The sequence below is a fragment of the Falco peregrinus genome, chromosome 2 (assembly GCF_023634155.1).
Source record: "Falco peregrinus isolate bFalPer1 chromosome 2, bFalPer1.pri, whole genome shotgun sequence".
NCBI lineage: Eukaryota > Metazoa > Chordata > Aves > Falconiformes > Falconidae > Falco > Falco peregrinus.
The window spans coordinates 15,297,892-15,324,429 of NC_073722.1; the positions used below are offsets into that span (position 1 = coordinate 15,297,892).

Below are 26,538 nucleotides of genomic sequence, written 5' to 3' on the forward strand. Positions count from 1 at the left end.
GGAATTGATTTGAATTGAATAAAAAAGAGGACAAGGAAAATGGTTTTTATTTAAATATCCCAATTGTTTTAAGTATAATAGTTTAGTCTATGCAAGTAGGATACTTTTTTTAGTTCACTTTTGAAAAACTTTTCTCTTAGGTTCACCTCTTATTTTACTGAGTTAAAACGTAATTCTGCACCTGAGGGAGAAATAATCTACTTTCTAGCAAACTTTTATAAACCTTACGGTACCATTCAGAAATGTTTTATCCTCAGTATTTAGAGAAAATAATAGAAATGCTAGTGTTCACTTTTAGTTTTTTGTTGCTGAATAATGTCACTTCTAGCTGAAGGTTTTTGTTTTACCTGAGGAAAAGTTTTCTATGATTAGCTAAAAATGGAAAAGGACAAGTTCAAGTAAAAGTAAACAGCAAAATTATGTAGGTGCTCATCTTCAGAGGTGTGTAATTATTGGAAGATGTAAATAATTGTATAGTGGAAGATTCAGAAGTGGTGAAGCAGACTAGATGTCCTCTTCTCAAAGTTTAGCGAGAAATATGTTCATAGTCAGCACAGTACAGTTTTAATTCAGTTTTTTGCATATGATTCCTTCTTTTATTTGGTAAATGTGATAGTTTTAAAACCAGAGCACGTTTTGATAAACCCTTTTGGTTATGATTCCAGCACATCTAAGTTTCATTTTTATTCATGGAATTAACTGTAGAATGCTGTTTTTCATACACTGTGAATTCCAGTTTTCATCCAAATGCTGCCTGACACAGATCCAAAGGAAAAACTATTGCCTTGTTAAATAAGGAATGTGCCATTCACCATGTTATAATGTACTAAATTTAAAAATTAATAATAAAAATAAATGTCTGCTTAACTATGTAATTGCTAGAATGACTATGAGATATATTGGCTAGGAAAATCAGTCTGTGAAAGTTGAATTTGGTTGTAAACCATGTTGTGCAAACCAACAATAGTCATTCTTTCTTCTAGAAATTAAATGTCCCAGTGAACATGAAGGCTAAATTCAGCTATGTAAGTTAGGTTTCCTGCTTTCTTTTATTGATTTACAATTATTGTTGATCCTTTTTTTGCTTTTGGTCAATCCACCTTGATTAGGTGTGCAGTTACACCCCACAGAATCTTGACCAGATTAATCCACCTTGATTAGGTTGCATTTACATCTCTGCAGAAACCTTCGTGACTGGGTTCCTGGATTTTGGTGGTACTTTGAGGATTTATGCTATCTAAGAAGTTAATCTTGGAATAGGACAAACTGATAAATGCTGTATTGTGAAGTCTGTACTTCTGAGTGATGATTCCTGTGTGAAAGCTGTGTGTGAATGATTTTAATTCTGTTTCTGCTTAGGAACTGCTTGAAGTCCCGCTCTTTGTTCCAAAGATATGCTAACATTAAATGTTTAGACTATTTGTTGTTCTGTCCATGCGGTGAAAGAAAGCCTTCCAGTGTTGGACCGCTTTAGCTCTTTAAGGTATAAAATTAGGAACATCCTTTATGTTGGGGAGGACTTTGTATGTTTTTCAATGACTAACAGAAGTTTTAGCCTTGGCTGCTATTTCTTTTCCTCTTGTGGCAACTTTGTGCCCAGCCATTTATTTAACACATATTTGAACGGCATATTCCTGAGGGCAGCCACTGGGGCATCATCTATGCAGTTATGTCAGTGAGATCTCAATCCAGAGGCAGCATTGTGATCCCAATGTTGTAATAGCTGCAGCCTCTTTTGAAATCTTCCCAGTGGTACATGCCTTAGTACAGCATGGAGAAGATTTTTAAATAGATTCGTCAAAACTTGTAAAGGCAAACTGGCAGCTCAAATAATAGCCTGCTGTATGCAGTTTCATTGTATCTGTCTTTATTAGATAAGGAATGTGGAATTTTGTCTTTTTATTGGTTATGTCATACCTCAGGTAATTCATCTTAGCTTAGGATGTAGGGCATGTAGGAGAATACTTTCAAGGAGGAAATGCAGAATCATACAATAGCCATGTCTGCAAAATCAGCTTGACATTATTACTGGTTTTGAATATGTGAATCTAACTAGTTATCTAGTTAGGAAGATTCAAACATTTTAGTAAGAAAAGAAATTTTTTTCACCTTGTTAATACTACTTTGAATATATTTCCTCTTAGCTCTGGTCAAAGCCGCCCGTCAATGGTCTCGTGGATGAATACTCCGTCTGCTAACACAGCTGCAACAAATACTGCAGCATCCACTTTCTTCTTCCCTAACCCTGCCGCTGGGAGTGACAGAGCAGTGGAAAGGTATGATGTACACTTCGACTTTTGCTAGTTATTTATTTGGCTCCTTTTTTTCTGTATCTTTTTAACAATCACTAATTCATGTCTTCTGCGTATGTGAATGTTGACTGTGAACCAAGAAATTCAACCTTAGCAATTCTGTCAGAACAAAAATAACATCTACTTTTGTCTTATATTTCCTTTAAACACCTTCACACCCTCCTTGTAGGAGCCACCCAGACTGAGCAAGTGGCTTGTTGGTTAATACAAGCAGGCTTTGATTTGGGTGGGCAGTTTATAGTGTCTCTCTACTGCAGTGATTCTCTTACAGTGTCTTTAAAATACAGATTCTTTTCTGTAGCCACCCATGGCAAATTTTAAGTTTCTTAACCTAGCCATCTTGCCTCTGAAAGACTTTCCCGTGTTTTAATTTACCTGTCTCTGTGGTTTCATTCTTTTCTTTCACTCTTTTGGCCTCTTTCCTTCTATCCTGTTTCTGCTTCCTTCCATGTTGTTGTCCATCTTTTGAAGTATTTTAACTTTTCCCTTTGAAGGTTTTCACCATCTTAGCTTTTTCCTTCAAGTTTTACAACATTTGCTTTTCTAATTAAAGTTGTTGGTATTTTCATAAATTATTTCCAACACTTGGTAACAAAATTCCATTTCTCATTACTGGACGCATTTTGCACCAGAACTGCATTGTCTGTTTGACTGCCAGTTTCTTGGGGCAGGGAGAATCTTTCCAAATGTTTTATGTGTAGTTGTTGTTGCCTGGGCTAAACAAAAGATGATTTAATGGTGTGGGTGCTGTGTCTAAACAAAGCATCATTGGGCAGCAGCAAACTGTCAGTTCGCAAAGACGTGATTAATTGAATTGTGCCAAAATATATATTCCAAGATTTCTGCTTATGGTACTTGGAGAAATGAGTACTTTGGACAAATTAATATTGATGGCTTATTACTGAGCATCCTGGGAACACCTCTAAAAACTGCCTGAAATGTTAGAAACGTTACTGTCTTTAGGACAATAAAGCATCTTCAGTAGTCTAGTAATCATATTGTAAACAAATATACAAAGGAAATTCTCTACAGTGATAGTGAAAAGCTGAATTGCAAGATTCAGGAAGAAATGTTTTAGAAGACATAATGATGATTAGTCTGTAAAGTAAGTATAGTATGCTTTGCCTACTATTGATTTCATTGCTGATTAGCACTTGGCAAAATTTTAACTGTAGTTGAAAGTCAAGTTCAACTATCATAAAAATAAGTGTGCATAAAGTTGGGAGTATGATATTCAGAAATGCCAACAGTAAGCTGTGAAGCTTCAGCTTTGGCATTTGTGTGTATGAATTATAAGCCTGTAATGATGCACGAGAGATTGTGTTTAAAGTTTGTCATCTCCAAGTGAGAATGGAGAGAAAATTGTTGAGAAAGGAGAGTGTCTTCATAATAGTAAAAAATGACTAAAATTGTTAATTTCATTTTTCAGCGTTGCCCCCCGAAAAGCAAGAGCAGTTTATCCATGCGAAGCAGAACATAGCTCTGAATTATCATTTCAGATAGGAGCAATTTTTGAAGATGGTAAGTACTGCTTGAGTAAATATAAAGCAATGAAAAACAAATAGACAAAACTGCTAAAATGGCTTTGGATAAAAATACAAGCCTGACTGCTATTCTGCCAATGTTGCTGATGGCACACAGTTGGTGATGTAGAAGATTTCTGGTACACAGAAGCTACTTAGCATTTACTTAGTGCTATGAGGCAACACCTCTGATTTCTGGTGAGTAGACTCTTTCAGTTGGTCTAATTTTTCAGTAGCGTGTTGTAGTACCAAAATAGGTATTCAGCAATGGAGAAAAACATCTTGGTCTATGAAACTGTATTTTTTAAAATGTGAATTGCCGTTGTAAAATAACATAGGGCTTTCATTTAACAAAAACTGTTTAAGGATTTTGAAGAAAGCAGAGCTGCAGGTAAATCGGGTGATTGCTAGAGACAAGGGAGTGTTTACATTTTGGATCAAGAGCTGCCTTAGTGTGTGTACATACTTGCAGAAAAAGGAATATTCACTGAGGTGCAGAATTGAAGGCCTGTGTTTAAAGATTTCTGTAGACCCAAACATAGTATTACATATGGCCATCCAAGCCGTGATTCTTGTGCTCAAGACTGTGTTGCTCTTCGGTGAACTTCCATGGCTCTACTCCTTAAGAGCTGCAAAGGGAGTTCAAACTGACAGGAACTGTTACAGTTTTTAAACCTTATGCCAATGAATATTGTAATACAATCTCTTGAAGATGTAGAAGACTACACTAGAGTGTAGTTTCTTCCTATCACAAGGAAATTCCTATGACAAGAAAGAGATGGTATGGAATGGCTCAACTGGGCCTGGACAAATTCAGCAATTCTTGTTAATTGAATGCGATTTAATAATAATTCTAAGCAGTAATTGATTCAAAGCAGCAGCATGGTAAGGCCATTGTTTGTTACAAGACCTTGATAAAAAAATTATGTTCATACTAAAACCCAGAAGACTCTTAAGTTTGGTCAGATCTTCATCCAAGCTTTGTGCAGGCTGAGGGATTCAAAGTGATCTGGGGATTACATCATTAAGAACCTTGTGAGTGCTGAGACCAGTATTTTAGTCTTCCAGTCTGTCTAGAGACAGGGAGGGTAGTAAGAGGCATTATCTAAAGAATCTGGAAACTCTGTGTTGATGCCTGTTTGCTTCTCATCCATCCCTAGCTTTTAGTTTGCTACCAGGTCTGAAATCTGAGACATGCTTTCCAGAGGGAAGGTGGTGTTTAATTCAGCATGACCTAATGCACTTAAGGGGTGTACTGCCCAGTCATTCACATAGGACGTGTGAGAATCTTTGGTTGGATCTCCAATAAGGGAGGAGTATTCCAGATTCCCAGTTTACATCCAGCAGGAAAAAGAGAAAAGTACACAGTCTGGAACAGCTGGAAAACATCAACCTGCAGGCATTAAAAAGCTAACTAAATGTCTTATATTTCCCAAAATGCACCCTGTTAAATCTGTTAGCACTGGATCAAAAGTGTGTGTGGGAAAGTTTTTCTCATAAATGAAAATCTTTCCATCCTGTCCTCCCCAGCTCCAGTGGATGTTCCTAATTTGTTTAACAAGCTGAAACAAATGGGAAGCTCAGCAGAGTATATTTTTTAAAGCATGTATAACAACAATAAAAAAATGGCATATAGACATCTCCTTTGCCGCCTTTGTGATACTTATTTTAAAGCAGACAGAACACAGGACATTCCTGTCCTCAGCCTCCTCCCAAACAAATAAATAGTAAGCCTGGTCCAGCCTACAGTTCTGCTTTTTTTGCGGCATAAGGTGGTCTGGAGTACCTGCTAGGCTCTTCCCTACTAGGACCCACTTTACAGAATCATACTTGATGTTTCCTATTAGAGCTGCCTTACAGGCAAATCGCGTCTGAATCAGGTTAGGTGGGAAACCTTTTAAATATGAATTAGCTAAATGATTGCTCTTTTAAAAGTCTCTAACACCAGTTATTTTAAGTTTTTTAAAACATGAATGATAGGGATCTTCAGCACACATAAAACTGCATACAGGGGAAAAATCTAGCGCATGGGGGAAAAAATCTGATACATAGAAGAGAGGCCTTTCTAACACAGAACAGCAAGGTTGCATACCTGTTGTGTTGCCATGGGATAAGAAAGTCTTTCAAGAAGCAGTTGCCTCTGTGTGGTGTGTTTGTGTGAGAGCAATGTTAAGATTCTTTTCTTGTGTAAAGAGATCACTAGAAGTTATGGCAAAGCTACGTGGTTTTGGTACATTACAGCCCGAGTTGAGTTTTCCAGCTAGAGAGTTGGATTGTCCAAGAACAAGTATGCAATTTGACTCTTCGGCAGCTGTAGAGAAATGTTTCAACTGTAAGACTTTTTTCCATGTCATCTTACGAATAAGGTTGGAAGCTTGGGAAGAGGTCATGTGGACTGCATTTTGAAAACCTAATTTCATATTTCCAATGGGAAAGATCACATTTCCTTAAATACTCTTGTTTTGATTTATTCCACCGTATCCCGGTTATTTTATAGGCATTGTCCTTGCCCTGCAGGGCTCTCAGCTAAGGCAGGCTGTGGAAAAAAGATGAGCGTGCAAGTAATAAGGCAGTGACTGGATATATGTAGTAACTTAATGGACGTTCCATGGTGGTTCCCAATAGGTTATGTCATGGATGGCTCTGTCTGTATAGAAAGGTATTCTCATTAAAAATGCACAACAGTCTCCATATTTGAAACCTCTGAAATGCCTTCATATAGGCTTTTCCTTTTTGTGGTAGTCACCCTTGTGTCTGTGCTGGGATCAGATTCCAATGAATCAATTCAGATTCTTTAGTTACTCAATTTAAATTCCCATATGCCCTAATAAAGCCCCCAAATGAAGAATTAAAGTAATAATACATCAGTTCTTCAGCTCTACCAATAACCTTAACTATCAAAATGACAACGCATCAATCAAGTTGACATACAGCTAGTATCAACCATTAAAGTAACTGTTAAATTAATGTCTACTAAGAAGTGCTGCTTCCATTAGTGAAGGTTTTATCTGTCTCTCCTTTCTCCACCCTGCCTGTCTCACTTTTCTAATTCTGTCTCTTTCACTTCTCACTGTTTGTTTATTGAGGGTTTTTTCCTTTCTCTTCCTTCTCTTTTCTGCTTTGTTCCGTTCTCTCTTTCATTTCCCTTCCCTTCCCTTCCCTTGGGTTTTTTTTTTCTATTTTGTCTCTCTTGATCCATAGCTGTTGATTGCAGCAGTTTGCTCTTACCTGTTATTGTCCTGGATGAATCTTTCTGGCTGCTGTAGCCTGAGACAGGATAATGGCATTTAATGAAGTACAGTCTTGCGCCTGTCATAGCTGTTAAATGTAATACTGGTGCAAGGAGGTAAGAGTTTAACCTTTACTTCTGTCTCCATTTCCTGTTTCTGAATGGGGGGAAAATTAACTGTTTCTGTTGCAGGCCGACAAGGTTAGATTTACTACTGTTTTAAACTAAGCTTTACATCACCTGATATGAATCAGTAGAAGCTGAACATTTGCATATTCAGGTGTTTTCAATATTGCTTGTACATGGTGCTACTCCGAATCCCCCAGTCTTTCCATGAACGTGTCATAGAATGTAAATGCTAAGGCTCCATCTGGTAAGTTAAAAAGAAAAGGCAAAGTTTCCTATTTGAGTTGTGTAAGACAATGAATAATGTCATCTGAACAATTTCTACAAGTTTTTTTTACAAAAATCTTCATTTTACCTTAGGCTCTGCCAATATTTCTATTTCCCCGTTGCTACAGGCTATATTATTGACAGCGCATAACGATGTAATTCAAGTGGTTAGAGGCAAAGCTTGAAGAGTTTGCAGCTGGATAAGGGCACATACGGGAAGAAGAGAGAGTAAGATCTGAGATTGAGGGAGACATGTGCTGGCTGTATATTTTTGTTGTTGAAGCAGATATTCCCAATAATCATAGAAAGAATAATCAGACTGCCTGGCATTGAAACCTTGCCAGCCTTGGAGCCAAGTGTTATTAAATTTCTGGTTCTTGAAAAGAGACTGCTTAGAAGTCAGTAAATGGGAATTTCACTAGGGAGAAGTGTTTTGGATAGGGTAAGTAGTGTTTACACAACAAAATTCCTTGGCAGTATTGCTAGCAGGAAGGCTTCCTGAACACTTGTCAATGCAGCTCTCATCAAGGCTTTTTACAATTTTAAAAATCAGGTTTTAGGGGAGAGAAAATATGAGGAAAACTGAGAAAGTGTTTTGTTACAGTAATTTTCTTCCGGAAAGGTGTGGCACCCATTGTCCCTACCAAGCATAGAAGGAACACAAAAAGCTGTGTTCACACAGCTGTTGTCACCCCTCTTTATCTTTCTTAGTGTTACAAAGTGCCAGCCTTAGTTAATGTTCGTGGGTTTGACTCCAAGGCACTCTCTTCCTTCTTACTCGTGCTGTGGCTTCTGGACTGTCTGTCTTTACGGTACTGATGAACGAAGGATTTACATCAAAGAGAAACAGTACTCCCAAAATACTGTATTGCACTCCATGTGCAAATAATTCTTTTGTTGAGGTAAAAAAAAAGAGGACAAAGCTACTTCTTTGTGCACCTTTCATCTGTGGATTTCAAAGCACTTGGAAACATTCATGTGCATGAATTATCTCCATTTTACATCTGGAGAAACTGAGTGTACAGATGTTCTTCTTTTCAGATAGCTCCATGCCATTTGGAGGAAGCTATCTCAAACTGCTGCTGCAAGTTACAATCACTTCACCAATAAAAAGTACCAGATGAGCACCACCAAATTCCTACTGACTTTGCTAGAAGTTTTAAAAAGCCACTGAAGGTAGATTGACCTTAACCAGCCTGACTTTGCTCCTGCCAATGGTGTTGTAGAAGCATTGGTCTCCGGGACAGAAACATTAAAATGGTAGATGTTTAAACTGATGTGTTTCACCTTACATTTGGTGTGCATGTGGGACCGTCAGAGATGATTCCAATCCCACCTGACAGCCGAGCAACTCAGGATAAAGTCCCCAGGTCTCAGTGTCTACCTACAGGTCACCAAGTCATAGTGCAGGGAACTCAGCAGCAACTCAGTTGACCAACCACTCGCCCTGGTTGTTTAGGGTGAGCCAGATTATTCTTTTGGCGTGCTCTCTACTGTCATATTGACTAGATCTCCCCCAGCTGTAACAGGAGCTCAGACACTACTATATAGGGAAGTCTCAGTCTACAAGCTGAATTCTGCCTTCACTAATTTGTCATGGTATATCAGTGTGTTTGCTTTTGTTCACAAGCCTGAGGCCTTATAGGCAGACTGTTTTATTTGTGGTCACACAGTAAATCTGCAGCAAAGTCAGGAAGAAGACCCCTTGACTCCTAACCCGGTGTCCTGTCCACAAAATAATTCTGCTTCTCACAACATACTTAGGGGAAACAGCAAGTTTTTAAACTTCAAATTCCATGCTAACCCTAGGCATGCTTAATGTTTTTGCATCTCTGTGGTCAACTTTACCCATTGGGATTGTTTCAAAAGCCCATAGGGATTTCTAAGCACACAGGGCTTGCAAGCACATTTTGTTGCTTTAATTTAATTTCCTGGTGAAAAGTTGGCCAGGGCAATTGAGTTCTATGGAAGCGTATTCTGGTGTTGTAGTGGTTTTAGCAGTGAGATTTCTGTTGCCCACAAAATGCAATCCTCATTTATGTAGCTCGTTGGGGTCATTACTTTGGCAAAGCAGTCCATCCAAAAGGGAGGCCCTCTTGTGCCAGGCACCATGCGTGTTAGATTCCCTCCCCTGTTTCTGTGTCCTCCCAAAACAGCTAGTTTCCACAAAGGTGTGGAAATTGGTGCCTGATTCAGTCCTGCTGAAGTTACTGGCAACTAGGCAATGAACTAATTCCATTGTGGAAATGAGTCTTGCTCTTGGTTTTTTTTTGTTGAGATCTGTGACACACTTGAGCTGCCAAAGCAGAGCAAGGTCTGCCTATAGCCTTGAGTCTCTGGGAAGAGCTGCTTGTGAATTGTATGTGTTTGCAGTTAGGTAATCCTAACACTGGCAATACTGAAGCTATTTCCTATGGAGAATACAGAAAGGTAAGAATAAATGCTGCGAATGCCAAGTCACCCTTGTCGTGCTTCTTGGCTACATGCCATCAGAAAAAGCTTTTACTTGGAGATCTTATTGCAAGTTGAAAGTCTGTTGGCTATGTTGGCCCGTTTGAGTTGGGGTGATTGTTCTGCAGCAGTTGCCGTCATACTGATGGTCAGACATCTTCCTTCTCTACACTTTGTCTCTGCTGGAGGGAAGCTGCTGTAATAGCCTTGCAGCAGGTACTGAGGAAGCCGCTGTCTCGCTCTGGGCTCTCAACTTTGCTGCTGTTTCCAGTGTCCTAAGAGGTGATGGTTCTTTGGTTAGTCTTGTTGTGTGGTCTTGCTATATACAATCATTTAACCTTGCTGAAAACACTCATTTGTAATTCTCTGTCCTGTACCTTTTATACTACAAGTCCCCCTCCTGTCCCTAGCCAACATGAGACTTAGTCCTATAGGATGATTTGTCCAATAATGAGTTGTACTTTTAAGGCCAAATGTGTAGTTTCTGCAGCAAGGTACTTTTAAATGAGGCAGGCCTGAAAGTCCTAAGAACTGTAATAATTGGTGACTGAGAAGAGATGACAGAAAGGGGACACTACAGAACCACTTCTCTTGAGCAGGGTATTTTTTCCAGAAATAGCCTGTGTCCTAGGTTTAAGAGCAGCTGCGCATGACAGAAAAATGTCTTTTGTGTGGTAAAGTGTTTTTTATTTTAAATGAATGCGTGCTGGTTTATGCTATACTTTGGAAATGGATTAGCAAAGAAAACAGGATCATTGGAGCTTAAAGCAGCTTTACATTTGGACAGCTTCCCCATTAATACCATTTGCCTACAGAAGTCAGTGATGTATGTAGGTATCTTAACCGTTCTTGCATAAGGTGATTTGAATGGGGGCAGAAGTCCTACCCAACATGACAGTGGCCACAGTTGCTGAATATTAAGAATTACTACTTGGTGCGTTTCTTAAAAAAAGACTTGATCTATCGAACTGGTGATCTTAGGTGTAATACAAGTGCTAATTCTTACTTCAGTCTTCATAGAGTCTACAAGAAACTTCTGCTAATAACGGGGCCCTGAGCTGTGTAACATACATGTGCGATACTTAATTTTCCAAGCACAGAGCTCAGTCGTACGGTCCATGTGTAGCCTTCTGGGGTGAAAAGTGGTATTTGTCACTCAAGTCCAATTAAGTGCAATTGCTTGGCCATCATGCGTTATCTCTGAACGTGCTGCAGTTCAGTATTGTGTTATCAACCTTGTTTAGAAAATATTTCTTTGGAAGTGTGCTGTTGTGTGAGTCAAGTGATTCAGCATAGTTTGAGCATTTCTTCCCCCTGGTAAATGTTAGGTGACTTTAAATTTCAGTTTGATCCTCTCAGGTGAGGGCTACCCTCTTTTTGACCAGGCCTTTCCAGGTGCTCACGTGCCAGTAATACCTATCCTGTCTCTAAGGGTAAATTGAGGTTGAGCTCCAGAGGACAAGTAGAAATTTCCTACTTCCAGGTTTTCTAGTTGTTTTTCTTCCTAATCTGTCATTTTTTGGAGTTTGTTTCCTGTAATACAGATGTACTCTGTAGGCATGGGAGACTTCAGGGAGAGGTTTGGCTGCCCACTGGAGCTGCTGGCCTGTTTTGCTGGAAAGGGTGGAATTACAGCTGCTGCAGTGGAGCTGCCGGAGGGAGGTTTGTGGTAGTGTCAGCAATGCAGTTTCAAATGCATGTATACTCTGTAATTGTGGAATAAAAATGACAAAGGGAGAGGAGGGTCTGCTAATTACTAATAATAATGTAAGTTACTGTGTGCACAGAGATCCTAAAAGGTAATTTTCTATGCATTTTTTTTCCTTTGGAACCTTTCTGTTAAACATATTAATTATAAATATAAGCCCAGACTCCTGTTCTGAATCTAAACTGTCAGTATCGTTTGAAAGCAGTTTTGTTTACTGGATTCCTTGGAGGTATAGCTGTTGTTTAAAATGTGGTTTCAGAGCAAAGGTTCTAGCTTCGCTGTTTGACAATAACAGGACACAGGAAAAAACTAGGGGAAGGTATGTTTTAAGTGCTCAAATTGAGAGTCTTACAATGCTTTTGAAAGTGAGACTGCTTAACATGTTGCGCTCTCTTTAACTGTTATTTCCCTGATTTGTAGAAGGCTACAAATATCACATTCCCCAATGTGTTAATGTGTTTTAAATAAAGCATTGACATGGCTGGCAGCATGTTTCAGCATTTGATTTCTTCCCTAAATAATGTCTGTCTCAGAAGCGCTGTGAGGATAAATTAATATGGTAGAGAATATTGTAGGTCGTTGTAAGTGTGGGATTTTACAGTTACGTAGGTACCTGTATCATATTCTTTTGAGGAATTTGATAGGGGAATGCAAGGACTTTCAAGACTGTTTTCTAAAGAAATGAGGCTTGTGCTTCTTTCTAAACTTCCTTTCAAATGTGGTCACAATATATACAGGAAGCCAGATTTAATTAGGTCTGTTGCTCACAGAGTAACTTGTGAAGCATTTAGTCTGAGGTGAAATTTTTTCTTATTTTAGATTCACAGATACTCTTGCATAAACTTTGAGATCAGCATTGGTAAACACTTTGGATGACAATAAGGAATAAGGCACTGCCATTCAAGCCTTTCCCCGGTGTTTTGTGACCAGCGCTATGTATTTGAATTTCAGAGAGAGGATTTAGCCAGAATGATTCAGATTTTGTCCACTGGTCTCTTCTGATAGCAGCTGTACTCTGTGAAGAGACAATCCTTGGAGTGACACTGGCTCATTTCTGTTTCCTTTGTACTGCTGTACATGCTCACTTTTCATGCAGTGTAAAGTCCTATGCCATTTTTTGGTGGCTCTGAGCTTCCAGATTCGTCACCTCTGCTCAAGCCGGGTTTTTGGTCTTGCTTTGCCCCCAGCTACTGAAATTATTTCCCACTGTTTGATATGAATTCTGACTTCTCCTCAAGGGGGTCTAGGTTTTCTATTTGATAAACCTGTCCTAAGTTCCATTTACTGTTTCCTTAATGAAATCTCCTGCACCTAAAAACTGTTCCACCATGTAAGCTTTGCAGAAGGGAGTTCAAGCACCTGTATTATGCAGATATTTAAGTTAAGTTAATCATCCTCTTCATCTTTCCCAGCCAGATTCTTAAACTCATCGTTTCAGACAAGAAGCTTTGCCTGGTGTCATGGAGCTAAAGCTAAAAGTACTAATTCAAACATAAAAAGATGCAGTAATTTTTTTCCCCTTTTCTTTTGCAGTGAAATTTTCCAGAGAACCAGGATGGCTAGAAGGCACACTAAATGGGAAGAGAGGACTTATTCCACAAAATTATGTTCAGTTTTTATAGCTTTGTGCATTGAACGCCAAGAAGGTGTACATGGTATCCATGGATTTTTGTTATAGTCACTTCTCTCTTCTTTTGTGACTGCTTTTAATCAATGAAGAGACTGACTATGGGTTGAAGATCCCCATCTGTATAAAGACATTAAGTGTTGCCAAATATAAATTACAAAAAATGATTCTTTAAGGGTTGGAATGGGTGGGAGGACAAGCAAGAGGGATGGAGGGATAGGTTGATTTTTTTAACATGGTGCTTCTTTTCAATTGTAAAGAATAGTAGTGGTATGTTTGTTTGCAAGATAACTAGCATTTTAAGTCAAATACTTGGTTGATCTGTGACCCAAACTATCAGTTGAAGAAGATTTTTATGAACTTAGTGTCCTGGAGATTATGCATCGATAACCAGTGTTTTTAACAGGAATTGTTTGGGTTTGGAAAACACTGTTGGATAAAAAAAGTTATCATGCTGACAATTAGATTAAATTTCGAAGTGGAATAGACAGTACGGAACAGACACTAGTAAGTAAAATAATAGGTATCGAGACATGACATTTTTCAAATGTCTTCAAAGAACACATTCGTTTGTATTGTGCGTATGATTTCATTTATTTTACAAAGATAAGACACATGAACTTTTATTACAGGCTCCTGTATGTCATGGTTCTGTTGCTACTCAAAAATATCATTGTAAATGAAATAAAATGTTATTTGCTATTTGACCTAAGTATTCCTATGTTGGAGAATATTTTGCTCTGGTTCTGTAAGTTACGATGTGAAATAATTATTGGCAGCTGTATGCAGTCAGCCTCAAGCAGGCTCCCAAGTGGATGGGGAACTTTCCTCACTTAAAATAGGCAACTCTGCAAGCTCAAGCCAAAAGGAAAAGAGATTCTTTGGCTATGATCCTTGTGCATGCTGGAGGCATCTTGCATTTTATCTATTGTCTGTCTGTCTGTCTAGTTTCCACTTGAGCTTCTCTTTCTTCCTCCCCTGTAATTGTCAATTACAAGATCTTAATGATGCTTCAAAATATCACAGTCCTCGAGTAGCTGCCTCTTAATTTGTAGAACTATTTGAGTAGTAAGAGACTTCTCTGTGGTCATAGAAAAAGCTTCCAGAAATCTTGTGGTGTTATCAATCTGTGCCTTGTGATAAAAAAAAAAAAAAAAAAAAAAAAAAAGTTACATGCAGTTTTCATTAATCTTTGTATTTTTCTCTCCTTCAAGTACAACTGTCTGGGAGGCAGTGGAGAGGATGCAGGAAAATATGATGGGGTGACATGCTAATACAGGCTTACGTACTTGTTACACTGGACTGTATGGATTTTGACGCATTTAGTGCAGATAGTTATACTTAGCTTGCAAGTTGTTCTAATGTGATTACTAAACCAGTTAATGGTTAATGCTGCCTTAAGGTTGGGATGGCTTTTTTCGCCCTTAAGATTTAACTCCGTACCATTATTTTGTTCTTTTGCCCAGACTGCATAGCCCATTGGAGTATGCACAAATGATTTCCAGATGGAGCAGTGGTGGGCCAAGTCAGCACAGCTCTCCAGCGCTAAACCTCATAGCTTGGAGGAGTTTCACTTGGTGTATTCTCATGGTACTTGAGCAGCGACTCTCTGCCATACAGCTTTCAGGCAATTCTTGTCTTGGCAGAGTGGCTATGGCTGTAAGTGGCTACAAGCACTAAAGATGACTTGGAATTCTGTGAAGGAGATCAAGTGTTTTAATTTGCTCCTTGACTCAGTATTAAGGAAATAGTTGCACTAGTATATACAGCAACAGATCGCAGGTTTCCTCGCTCAGATCTGTTCACATGGCACAGCGCTGTTCTGGCTGGGTATCATGTCACCTGGGCCCATAGCTCTATCAGCTCATTTTTTGTGGCCTTAAATAGTCATTCTGGAGGCAGGGTGGTGTTTGTGTGGCCAGACTTGGTTTTCATGGCTACCAGTTGGTGGTCAATGTTGAAAGATGAGGGAGAATGTAAATCTTTGCTATTAGCTTAGTAGGCGTGGCAGCTAGGTATGCTGGCTTGTCAGATAGTGAAGCTGTGATAACTTGAAGCTTACAAGCTTTGTAAGTCACTTACGTTTGTTTTGTTGTTTTAAACGTGCAGTGCATGTTTGATCTTGTTCTGGCTGCTGTCTTGCAAAATTCTGGATGTATTTCTCAGCTCTAGCTCTGTGGTTTGGTTTGGGGTTTTTTCCTTTTAACACGGTTGTTTAAAAAGGTGGATATATAAAGAAGGAATAAAAAGACCTAGTGTCTCTTCCAATCCCGTCCTGTGACCCCATTTGCCTTTAAGTGAGATGTTTTGAGACTCCTGTTACTCCTGGAGCTACGCAGAACCCAAACAAGAAAAAAACTTTTCTACTGAGAAGTGATGCACTGAACAGAGGCAATACTAATCCAAACTTTCTCACGTCCTAGATGTTGTCTGAAGGCAGCGGTGTGAGCTGAGCCAGATCAGATTTGGCTTTCAGGCTAACCACGCTGCCTCTTAAAGAATTTAGTTGTGGTAACTGCTACCCACCACACGGGTTTCCACATCAGCCTGGTCACACTAATGCCGAGTACAGACTTGTACAGATGAGTAGCCATGGCACATCACATTCTGCATCCTCATTGCTGAGCAGCATTGTACACGATGCCCTCATACTGACTGTTTGGAAGTAAAGATTAAAGGATGCTAAAAATGAAAAATCATATAAAGTCAGGCCCCTTTCCCATCCTTTGAGATTGTTTTTTTTTCCTGAAGCTGGGTCTTAGGGCATTCCTCTTGTCAGTCTTCTGTGGCTTGGTAGATTTGGGAAGAGCAGAGTAACACAGTGTTAACTTGAGGCAGGGAGGACAGGGAATCGGTTGTGGAGAAAGCCTCAAAGAGGAGGGATCTTCTCTTTTGGTCTGGCAGCAGGAGTGGTCATTCTCCCTGGGTCTGGCCTGACTCCATCCTCTCGTCGGCGACTACTCTCGTGTCACGGCTGTGGGTACAGGTTCAGCTTAATGCTCAAGTTGGGTTTCTCCTCCCTTGCCGTGTGCTGGCTGCTGTGCACGGGGGAAGGTACTCGTCAGTTTTCAAAAGCTGAGACTCCTGGTAGTGAATGCATGACACAAGCTGAAAATTAAGAGGGGGTGAATCAGGAGAAAAACCTACCCATTTTGGTCTTTTTATGCAAAATGGTATTTGCCTTGCCATTGCTGGGGGGGCCAGAGATTGAATCTCTCCCCCTGGGGAATTAAGGTTGAATGTGTATTTGCTGAATAATTAATGGAAAAGCTGAGACTCCTGACTAGCTGGGCTCAGTAGGACTTTACAGTCTGTGTTAGTCACTGGGTAGTGCGCAGCTCTGTGCCTTGGCTGGGCAGCGTTTTCACTCCGCTGGGGGTTTTCAGGCTGCTGAATGTTGTTAATCATTGTCCCAGCTGATCCTCATGACAGATGTCCTTCTGATGCCCAGTCTTTCATCGGGAGTGAAAGAAAAATCTCATTGCCAGATTTATGTGCCCTCTAATGAAAATAAGTTCCTGCCGCGTTGCTTACAGCTTTTGCTAGCTGAGCCTCTGGAATTGCATCACAGAAAAGACTCGGGGAGAAACTTGCTTTTCTCAGTGCTCTCTTCTTTGGTTTCTTTGTCTTAACACATTTCACAATTCTTACCTGGTTTGCTATTATGTAGGATGTAAATGCACCGGTGCTAAACACGGTTTAATGGAAAGTCTTCACTTGGAGTTTCACCTTTTATGCTGAATGTGCCTTGGACATAGTTTTCTACATCAGAGTTCCACAGCGTGCCCTCATCTGTGCTTGCAGTAGCTACAGGTAAGCACCAAATTTCATCCTATTGACATCTACAATTGAAGTGTTGTCTTAAAAACCTTATGGTTTTTAAATATTTTTTAACATTTTACCTAGCAAAATCTTTGAAAGGGCATTTTTTTCACTCCTTTCTTAGTAAACTCCCAGTCTCTGTAGATACCTGAAAGCAAGCCGTGTCCCAGCTTGAGGTCAGATTACAAGTTTTGTTATGTTTTCAAGTAACAATCGCGTTTTCTTATTTCTAGAACAGCATATGACCGATACATCTGCTTGTAAACATATGGAAAATTCTTCTTAAACATTGCTGATCCCCTACTATTCTTTCCTTCTGACAACTCAGCAAACAGAAGGCAGGTGCAAGGATTTTTGGCAAGAAAAAGTTTGTGTAACTTGTTATTAAAAACCCACAATGCAATTAAATTGTCTTACAGCACAGACCTTAGCAGTGAATTTTTGAGACCGCACGGCAGAACAAACCAGGACAGCAAGAGTTTTATTTCCCCTTCTAACTCTCTTACTATAATTATAATTGGAAAAGACCTGACCCTGAGAAGGCAGTTTGACTTAGTCACTGGGGAAACTGTGTGTATATATAAAATAGTGAATCCCTGTTTCCATGAGAGAAATTCTAACTCTGGTCAATGGGTGCAGCAGCTCTAGGTTAAGGAGGAACTGGCAGCCAGCCGGCTCTGGCTGCTGGGTTTGTTTCTTTGAGCGGGATGGAGCTTGTGCATGTAACGGTGTCAGCGCGTCATTTGGCAAGTGCCGTTATCCAGGTTAAGTGAACCAAATTCCTTAGGGTTGGGCATTCCTTATTCTCCAGCGTAAGTAGCTGCTCGCTGGCTGAAGGCATCATATGTGCTGCGTCATCCAGATTCATAGAGCTCGATGAAACCAAATTTCTAGATGTATGATGAAAGATGTTATATTACGTTGTTAGTTACTTTGTTACTGAATACCATTTCTAGATGAGCAGAAACTTGCCTTGAAGTGTATCACTACACCAGTACCTATCTGAGATTAAAATGCAAGAAATACTTGCAATCAAACCAGTTTAATTCATGTATATTTGTACAATTTGTATAAAAAAAGGAAAAAAAAAAGGAAAAAGAAAAATAGGTACTTGCAGACATTAACATAAAGACCAAACAATATTTTCTATTTATTTAAAAAGCTTTAAACATACAGAAGCAAACCCCTAATTATAAATGCATAATTATGCATAGATTTTACTGTTTACACCATACTGCTGGCTGCTTTTATTTTTCATCCAGGAATCTATTTAAACTCCAAGAATTCTTAAACATTCCTCTGAGCTTCCTGGCCTCAGAACTGCTGTCTATCTTATCAAGTCATTGACCTCCAGCTGAAAACATTGCTCTAAAAAAAGAAAAAGTCAAATCTTTAATAAACAATTAAAAGTGCATTAACTGTAGAATTGTTTAATTTCATAAATGTTTAAACAAGTCAGTGAAAAACACCACCCTGTGAATTAGCTTTTTGCATTATTGATTGTAAAGTATCTTTTTAATAAGATTTTGATATTGCAAACTTTAGTCTTTCCTATTTTGTGCAACTGTTCAGTCACACGATGCGTAGTATTCCTGAAATACCCACTGCAGTACATTAACACTATTTTACATTTTTAACTGTGTATACAATGCTCTTGCTGTATATCCCTGTTCCTTCTTACAACAAAATAATTTAGCTCAATGAACAGAAGCCCACTTCTAAAAGGTGTTTTATAGTTTGTCTTGTATTTTGCAGGAGACAAATGCCTATTTCATTCTAAACAAATTCAAAAGAATGTAATGTCCCGGTAGCTAAAAACTAGGGTTGGTTTTTATTTTTGGTTGTTGGGTTGTGGGTTTTTTTTGTTTTGTTTTTTTTCTTTCCGTACACAGGTTTAGATAAAAAAAGTGATGGCTATTCTGCTTAAGTGTCCTTGATAAGAGAATACTGCCTCTTACAACATCTATATCCAATTCTATTACTTCAATGATCTCTAGCAAAAAATAATAATCAATGAATGGTTTCATAAACAACAGGTGATTAAAGTAAAGGATTTATTATAATCTGCTTACAGTTGTTTGCAAAGACAGACATACGTTTTTGCATAAAGATATAAATTGCTTTTTAAAACTAATTTAGTGTGTTTAATTATATGAAGTTTCTGTGAATTATGAATTGTACCAAACCAAGATTAAAAGTAATAAGGTACAAAAATAGGAGCAAACAGACAACAATTTGGACTGGGACAGGCATTTAACAGTGAAGTGTAGAATATGGCTTTGCTATTTTAATCAAGCAAAGTTACTCTGAGACAGAAAAGGAGGCAGTAACTTTGTTAATATAAAAAGCCGCTGCAGACTGTATTCACCCAGAACCTGGCTTTGAAATATTCTATTTTAGACTTTTTTTTTTTAAAAAAAAAAAGAGTAAATGAAAAGATGGATGTATGACTGTGTCTTTACTGTAAACAACCAGTCTGCATGCTGTGTATCTCGCGTTGGAAGTTTGGCTTTCATATTGCTGTGCAGGTCAGTATTTAAAGATCTGCCTATGAATTAGACTTCCAAAATGCAAATAATATATGTATGTATATATTTATATATAGAAAAACCTCTCTGAATACAGTCTTTACAGATTACCCATTGCATAAGGCAGGTGTCATTTAAAAAGACAAGTAGCACTGACTGTCTTTGGTGCACCAAAGTGCACCTCAAAATTTGGACTCGGAAAGGGTGTAGAATTCTCAATTCGACCACCATTTAAAAGAAATGCTACATTCTGACCGGCCAAGGGACAAACTAGAGCTCAAAAATACCAGTGGCACCCAGAGAGAACACTATAGATTAGGACTCTGAAAAACTATTCTATTTAAACATGAACATATGGTAGCAACAGTTGAGCCTTAGAAAAGTTCACCTGTCCTCTATTCTACCCCAAAATTTTGCATTTGCTTTATGAATTGTGAAATAGTGAAAGTCACCTCAAAAATTTTTTTCGTTGCAGTCTTATTCTAGAGAAATCGTTTTTGAGACAAAATCAGACCGAGTTGAACTTGTAGTGTGAGCATTTGTCTTCTCAGATCTATTTTGATTATTACAAAAATGCTTACAAAGTTACATACGGTTTTGGTTTATCACTAAAAATTCTACTCGGCTAATCTGCCCTTATCAGTACCTGACCATCCCTCTCACCAGTACGAATCTGTTCAATGTACTTACTATAATGATCTGCATGTTCCCTTCATCATAATCAGAAATCGCTCTCCCCCATCTGAAATAATAATCTGACCTTTTAAGTTGTTTTATGTGTCCAGTAGTCAAAGGAAAAACAAACAATCTGGGAAACCTTAATTAAAAAAAAAATAAAATCATTCAACATCTTACTCACCCCTGTTCCCCTGAGAGAGAAAAGGAATAGAGGGCAAGAACTCACTATATCATTAAGCTGGCAAAAGCTCTGGAGAGACCGTAATTTGTCTTGTTAAATGAAACCTATGTAAAGTGGCAAACACAACAGAGTGTAGTTTCCTACAGAAATATGAAGCAGGATTTCTAAGATGTGCTCAAGTCACATACACTTGCAAGCGAGACAAAAGGGAGAAAAATAGAGAGGAAAATAGAAAGGCTTAAATACAACTGAAAAGGTTAAGTGTGGTTATTTACAACAGATACTGTAGGATGGTAAATTAGATATGATGCTAAAAAAGGCACAGCTTTCCCTTTCTTAAATACACTGTAAACGGTTCATTATGCATGCAGAACATTTCACTTTACAAAAAAATTACCTTGTTTGTTTAGACAAAGATAGTACTTAAATAGTCTCCAGCAAAATAGAGTTCTTTCAAAAATACTTTCCCATTCATCCTATTAACCATTAAAGATTTTTTTTGTCTCATTTACAAAAGTTCCTTACACCTTATTTCAGGTCCTTCACAATTTATACATACAGCAATGTACAGTACAGCAAAAGACTGCAAAAAATTATTTGTAAAGCCAGCACAATAGATACTATAAATTGATACCAGGGCATTTGTTTTCACATCTTATCCTTCTTAATTAAATAGTAAATGGACACTTAACACAGTGTATAGCATCTGTGATGGGATAACATGGGATAACAAATGCCACAGGTGGGGATAACAGAGTATTCCACACCAAATGTTCTGTTATTACTTTACACGTTAGGGTTTGTGTGTGTGTGTGTGTGTGTATATGTGTGTATATATAGGTTTTGTTTGTTTTTTTACAAGAAAAGAATATTAATGCCCCATATTGACTTTACGTTTTATGTGCAAACCAAGGGTAAGCTTTAAAAAGTTCTCATTAGTTCTCAAACCCTTTTAAAACAAGCAAACAATACCAGAAACTACATGGCATATTTAAAACTCCATCTGTTAAAATATCAAAATCAAAGAGTTATTGACTAGATATGGCTTTTCATCCAGAGGAACAGGAACACTTTCTAAGTGTTTAGGGTTATGGGGTAATTTCCAAACATCTAGGTCTTGCCAAATCCAAGTCAACTGCTTTTCATTCCCCAAACCCTTCGTATGATTTTTAGACTATTCAGAGATTGCTGAACAAGTGTAAATAGCATGTTTAAAATATGGTTTCTTGGGTCCTTCATGGGTGTGGAATAACACAGGGAAACTTAAGGCAAAGTTCTTCCATTTAAGACATTTTCTATCACTTCCTGTGAAAGTACAGGGGCTTGGCATTCCCAGATTCCACCTTTGGTAGCTGGTCACTGATGATTTCCACCAGCATGGCTGGAAACTCTACTTTCAGTGCCTGAGACTCTCGGAAGGTGTAGAAGCAGAATTCCAATAAGTCACTAACAAGCTGAAATACAGAAAGAAGCACTTTTTAGGAAAAACACAAGAGAATTTTGCATGCAAATGACAGCTTATTGATAACGGATTATTACCAAGAAATTGCACCTTACTTTGACTCGGGAGCCCATTTGCAGGGGTGAGAAAGCAAACAAAAGAACTCAAATCCCAAAGTGCTACTTAGCTCGTTAAAAGCCAGTTAACTAGAAAACAACAAGATACCACAGATTTGATTTTTCAGCGCAACTGCACTTTTCATTTCACTAACAGGCAACTGGGCCACCATGAAAACTCATAGATACTCCACGTCTATGCAAATAAAGCCGCCTGCGCAGAGGGAAAAGATCAGCCATAAACTATCGTATCTCTACATTTCAGCTGGATGCTGTTCATTAAATCAGATTATTTGGTTAACTTCCAGTCCACTCTCCAGGGGCCGCAACCTACAACTGCCAGAGCAGCTCATGTTTTTAGCTCAACAACATGAATGCTGTGTCACACTGCAGCGTTTCAGGTTTTATAGCATCGCAGTCCATATGGAATTGTTCGTCTGGTAACGCATTTCTATATAAATTAATTTTTTAACACATACTTTTTTTCTGCTTACTACTCATTGAACTATAGAGACAACATTTAGGGTATTATTTCTTTTTGAAAAAAACCCCAACAAACACAAAACCAACAAAACCCCAAAACTTAAGTGCTCTGTTTTTGTAGTGGTGGCTAACAGCACGCTTTTGCTTTCTCTCACTGGATTAAGCGTAACGCTGAGAATTTTAAAGGTGAAATTTTCTAATTAGCTCTTAAATGACACAAAAGGAAGCCCTGCTCGGTAACACTGCAAGTACCGAGTTACCTGTTAGCGTGGGACCACCTCCACTAGCAGAACAAAGCTGCCCCTTACACTGCGCCGTGGCGCTCCTTTGGCTTCCTCTGGCTGCCAGAGGTTTTCACAGGTGAAACCATTAGCACCGTTCTCCCAAACGGCCCCTGACAGCCGTTGTGTCATCCTAGCAACGGTGGTCTCCGGCTGGAACGGGGACGCGAGCTGAAGTACTAAACGGCGTACAGGTACCACGAGCTTTTTGGTGTGTGGAAAAAACCCCCATGTGTCTTCAAAGCACCAATAAATGTAGTCTGACGCCTTCTACCTTGTCTCAAGTTGTGGTGTTCTCATTTGTCAGTTACAGAGCTTCATCCTGGTCTGCATGTTATAGGACTACAAGAATTCACATGAATTTTGGCTATTGAGCATTTTAATTTGTTTTGCCTCGTGTTCCGTGCTGTTTTCTCCACACAGAGTTGCAAACTGCAGCTTATCTTTGCTATAAAACAACACGCCATTAGAGCAAGAGAACTGTGGAAACAAAACAACCTCTTCCAGCATCACTGTTTGTTCAATTAATTCTATTTTAACAATAAAAAACACGGCAAAGCAATCTTTGGGTCTCAACCTACACGCATGCAGGCTTTTGCTGGGTTAGTTTTACGCAGTACTTTGATACCATCGAGCCATATTGTTCATGGCTTTTAGTCACAAGTGAATATTATTTCAAAACAAGGTTTTTTGGTTGCTGTGATCTAAATGCATCCCCCCTAACGCCTTTCTGTATGTTGGACCCTTTGCAATCTTTAAGGAAAAACACTAGTCAGTCAAGAGGCAAGTCAGCTTCTGAGGCACCCACGAGTGAAAGTGCATCTAGGTTTCAGTTAGTATATGAATCTCCATTGCAGTTCGCCAAATTACTGTATTGTACAACTGAAGAAAAACTAGAGCCTCTGCCATTTAAAAATTCAAGTTATGCACAGCTTAATTTTGGTGCCTTACGTCCTTGCAAAGGGCTTAAGCCATTTCTGCCTCTGTAGTTTATCAAACACAAGTTAGTCGTTTCAATTCTTGGTGTGTGGAGTTGCACTCTGCAGGAAAGCCCCTGTTTAGAGCAAATAAAAGTGGATTTCTGGAAGGCAGAAAAGGAAATAAACAAAAAAATACAGGCACCAACAGACTACTGTCCTGTTGCGCTATGCCTTATTACTTATTTCCAGGACTTTCACAGCTGTTCTTGCAAACGTACAGCAAGTTATGAAGAACACAGAGAAGTGCTGAGATCACCTGAACGCATGACTTTCTGCTATTGAGCACTACGCGGGTCTGCTGCTGCTTAGTTCATTCCCGATGATCTGGCATGTCATGAAGCAATGCTAATTAAACAAACGGATGCATGCTAAATAAGTAGCATAGACATAATTTGGTTTTCAAGGGAAAAAACCGCCGCTGTTCAAAGGCTTACTCTACCCATTAGGAGGTTGTTTCTGCATATACCGTGTGCCAAAAACATTCCAGATGTAACACAAAACCAAACTGAGTGAAGGAAACCGTCTCTTGGTATAATGACCACTACCTCCTCCCCGCCTGCGTCACCAAACGCCAGCACCTAAGCAAACCGAGCCCTGCACCCTGACACAACCTTGGTAACGACATGACGAATGTGCTGCTTTTCATAGGCTCCAACGTGAGTAGTTTCGCATCACTGAGTGTAACTGAGGCAGCTGGGATCACCTCTGCTGCTGCCAGCCATCCACGCTGTGCCGATGGCTCACCGCCTGTGCGGTCCCAGCCAGTCCCTGCCTCATCACACTCATGCAAAGCCTCTGAATGCAGTGAGATGGGCATCACAGAAAAGCCTATGTGGAAACTATTAGTTCTGCTTTTTTAGCAAGCTTTTAGTAGTGTCAGGTACTTATGTATGTCTGCTAAATAGGCGTACAAAAGGGGAAATGAAAAATGGTAACATTCATGGAGAAAGCATCGTCGATTCTATATAATAAATGACTTGACTGAGCGCTCCAGCGGGTGATCATGGATACTACCCTAACATGGCACACTATGAGTCTCACCACAGAGGACAACGGTTAAGTTTACACAGCAAGTTAAAATACCTAGAACCCACTATCAGGTGATACCTGGGTTCGCAGACTTAAGAATAATATATATTCCGTACCTATTCAGTCTTTTGTTCCTCTCTTTTTTCAGCTATCAACTTTAACATACTTGACAATAATCAACTGCTTTAAGAAAAAGGGAGCATTAGGAAGCATGTCACAAGGCGCGTGGGACTGCGGTCAGGATCTTTTTAATGGTGACCTTATATGCTGCCTGGCTTTTGGGGTTGGGGAAGTATTTCTAGCACAAATTTCAAACAGAGAGGAATGAATGTGGGAGAATCGAAGGCCAACTCAGAGGTACTAAAATGTAAACAATATGATAAGGTCAGCTAGAGAAGGCTGCAAGACCACGAACAGTGCTCTCATCTGCAGGCGCGTTCCCATACATTTTGAAAGGTACCATTGCCCCTGGCCACCCAGCAGCCTCGGCATGAAGGTGCACTGAAGGGATGAAGAATTCACATTCCACACGCAATGTTCATTTTGAAATCTGAGTACCTGCCTCTGCATCCCAAGCACCACTCGTCTGATAGAGCTTTGATTTATAACAGGTAAGTACTGAAGCCAGTCTTTTGCTTTAAAAGAGAAGATCCCTTCTTCAGTAAGGAAACGAAAAAGGTTGCTTTCTTTCGTAACACACAAGGGCTGCCATTGCAGCCACAGTGACCGGTACAGCGGAGGTTACACGTGAGGTAATGCAAACTAGCCAGCACCTCCAAACTGGGCTTATGAATGCTCTAGATCAAACAGGCTTCTGATTGTTCTTCAAAGGCTTGTAAAATCCCTGTGCCCTAAGAACTCTCGACTACATTTTACCTGACTGCTTTTACCCTCTGCTTCTGGTGGAAGTGGAAATGCTGACACCTCCTCCAGTACAGCAGCGTGAAAGGCAACTCTAATTAAGCAGCGTTAATGAAAGCACCACTGTTTCCACAAGCGGTGCAACAGTGACTAGAAACGTATTTACTTTTACAGTCTCCGATTATTTCAGCTACTGAAGCTGGCTTCCGAAGAGTTACAGCTTAGCACCGCACCGACAGTAAAGGCCACAACTCAGCCCATTCCCATTTCCTCGGGATGCAACGAGGATATTGTTCTTACCCTTTTAGTAGGTGGTCGGTTCAAGTCTTTTTGGAGCTGGCAATAAACCCCGGCTCGGTACCTTCGGCAGCGCTGCAGGCCTCCCTCTGCACGCAGGGCGATCGGGGCAGTGCCGGGGGCCGGAGCTCAGCTACCGCCCGCTCCCAGCCGGCAGCGCCGGGCTCGGCCCACCTGGCTGCCGGGGATCTCCCAGGATGGCGACTGCAGGTCAGGACTGCCACGTCCGTGTCACCCAGCCTGCTGTACGACATGACAGCTCTTCTGCCGGCAAGCGGATCAGCTGTTAGCTGTAACACTTCACCACTTCAGTCATTAATTATGAAGCTTTCTCTCATCGCTATCCTGCAGAGTCTGCTGCCTTTAAACATTTTCAAGGCTACACCGGTCTTTGTAATGCCGGGATTTTTACTTAATCAATCTTTGCATTTGTATGCTGCATTAAGCACCTCTGAGAAGTAGGAGTATTAATTAAACATCATTTTCTGTTATTAGGGTGGGGGTTTCCATAAAATGGACTTTTTCACCCATATTGTTCTTCATAATTAAAAAAATGAAGCCTTTAATGAAGTCCCTGAAGTTAATACAGTAACAGTGA

The 26,538-nt window shown here is 39.6% G+C and overlaps 2 protein-coding genes across 6 annotated transcripts in view; one reads left to right on the top strand and one right to left on the bottom strand.

Annotated features, from left to right (window-relative positions):
- ARHGAP10 (Rho GTPase activating protein 10) overlaps positions 1 to 13,950 on the top strand; it is a 155,119-nt gene extending 141,169 nt beyond the window's left edge. The window contains exons 21-23 of the mRNA XM_005243310.3: positions 2,145 to 2,276; positions 3,742 to 3,833; positions 13,150 to 13,950. Coding sequence (XP_005243367.2) covers positions 2,145 to 2,276; positions 3,742 to 3,833; positions 13,150 to 13,238 — 313 coding nt within the window. The 3' untranslated portion in view covers positions 13,239 to 13,950. The remainder of the gene's footprint in view (positions 1 to 2,144; positions 2,277 to 3,741; positions 3,834 to 13,149) is intronic.
- Positions 13,951 to 18,191: 4,241 nt separating this feature from the next.
- The window catches only part of NR3C2 (nuclear receptor subfamily 3 group C member 2), a 214,261-nt gene continuing 205,914 nt past the window's right edge, over positions 18,192 to 26,538 (bottom strand). For 4 of the 5 annotated variants that reach the window (XM_055794386.1, XM_055794388.1, XM_005243308.3 and 1 more), the window contains one exon: positions 18,192 to 21,906. In XM_055794386.1, the coding sequence (XP_055650361.1) occupies positions 21,751 to 21,906 (156 nt within the window). In that variant the 3' untranslated portion in view covers positions 18,192 to 21,750. The remainder of the gene's footprint in view (positions 21,907 to 26,538) is intronic. The other variant, XM_055794389.1, reaches the window with a different exon arrangement.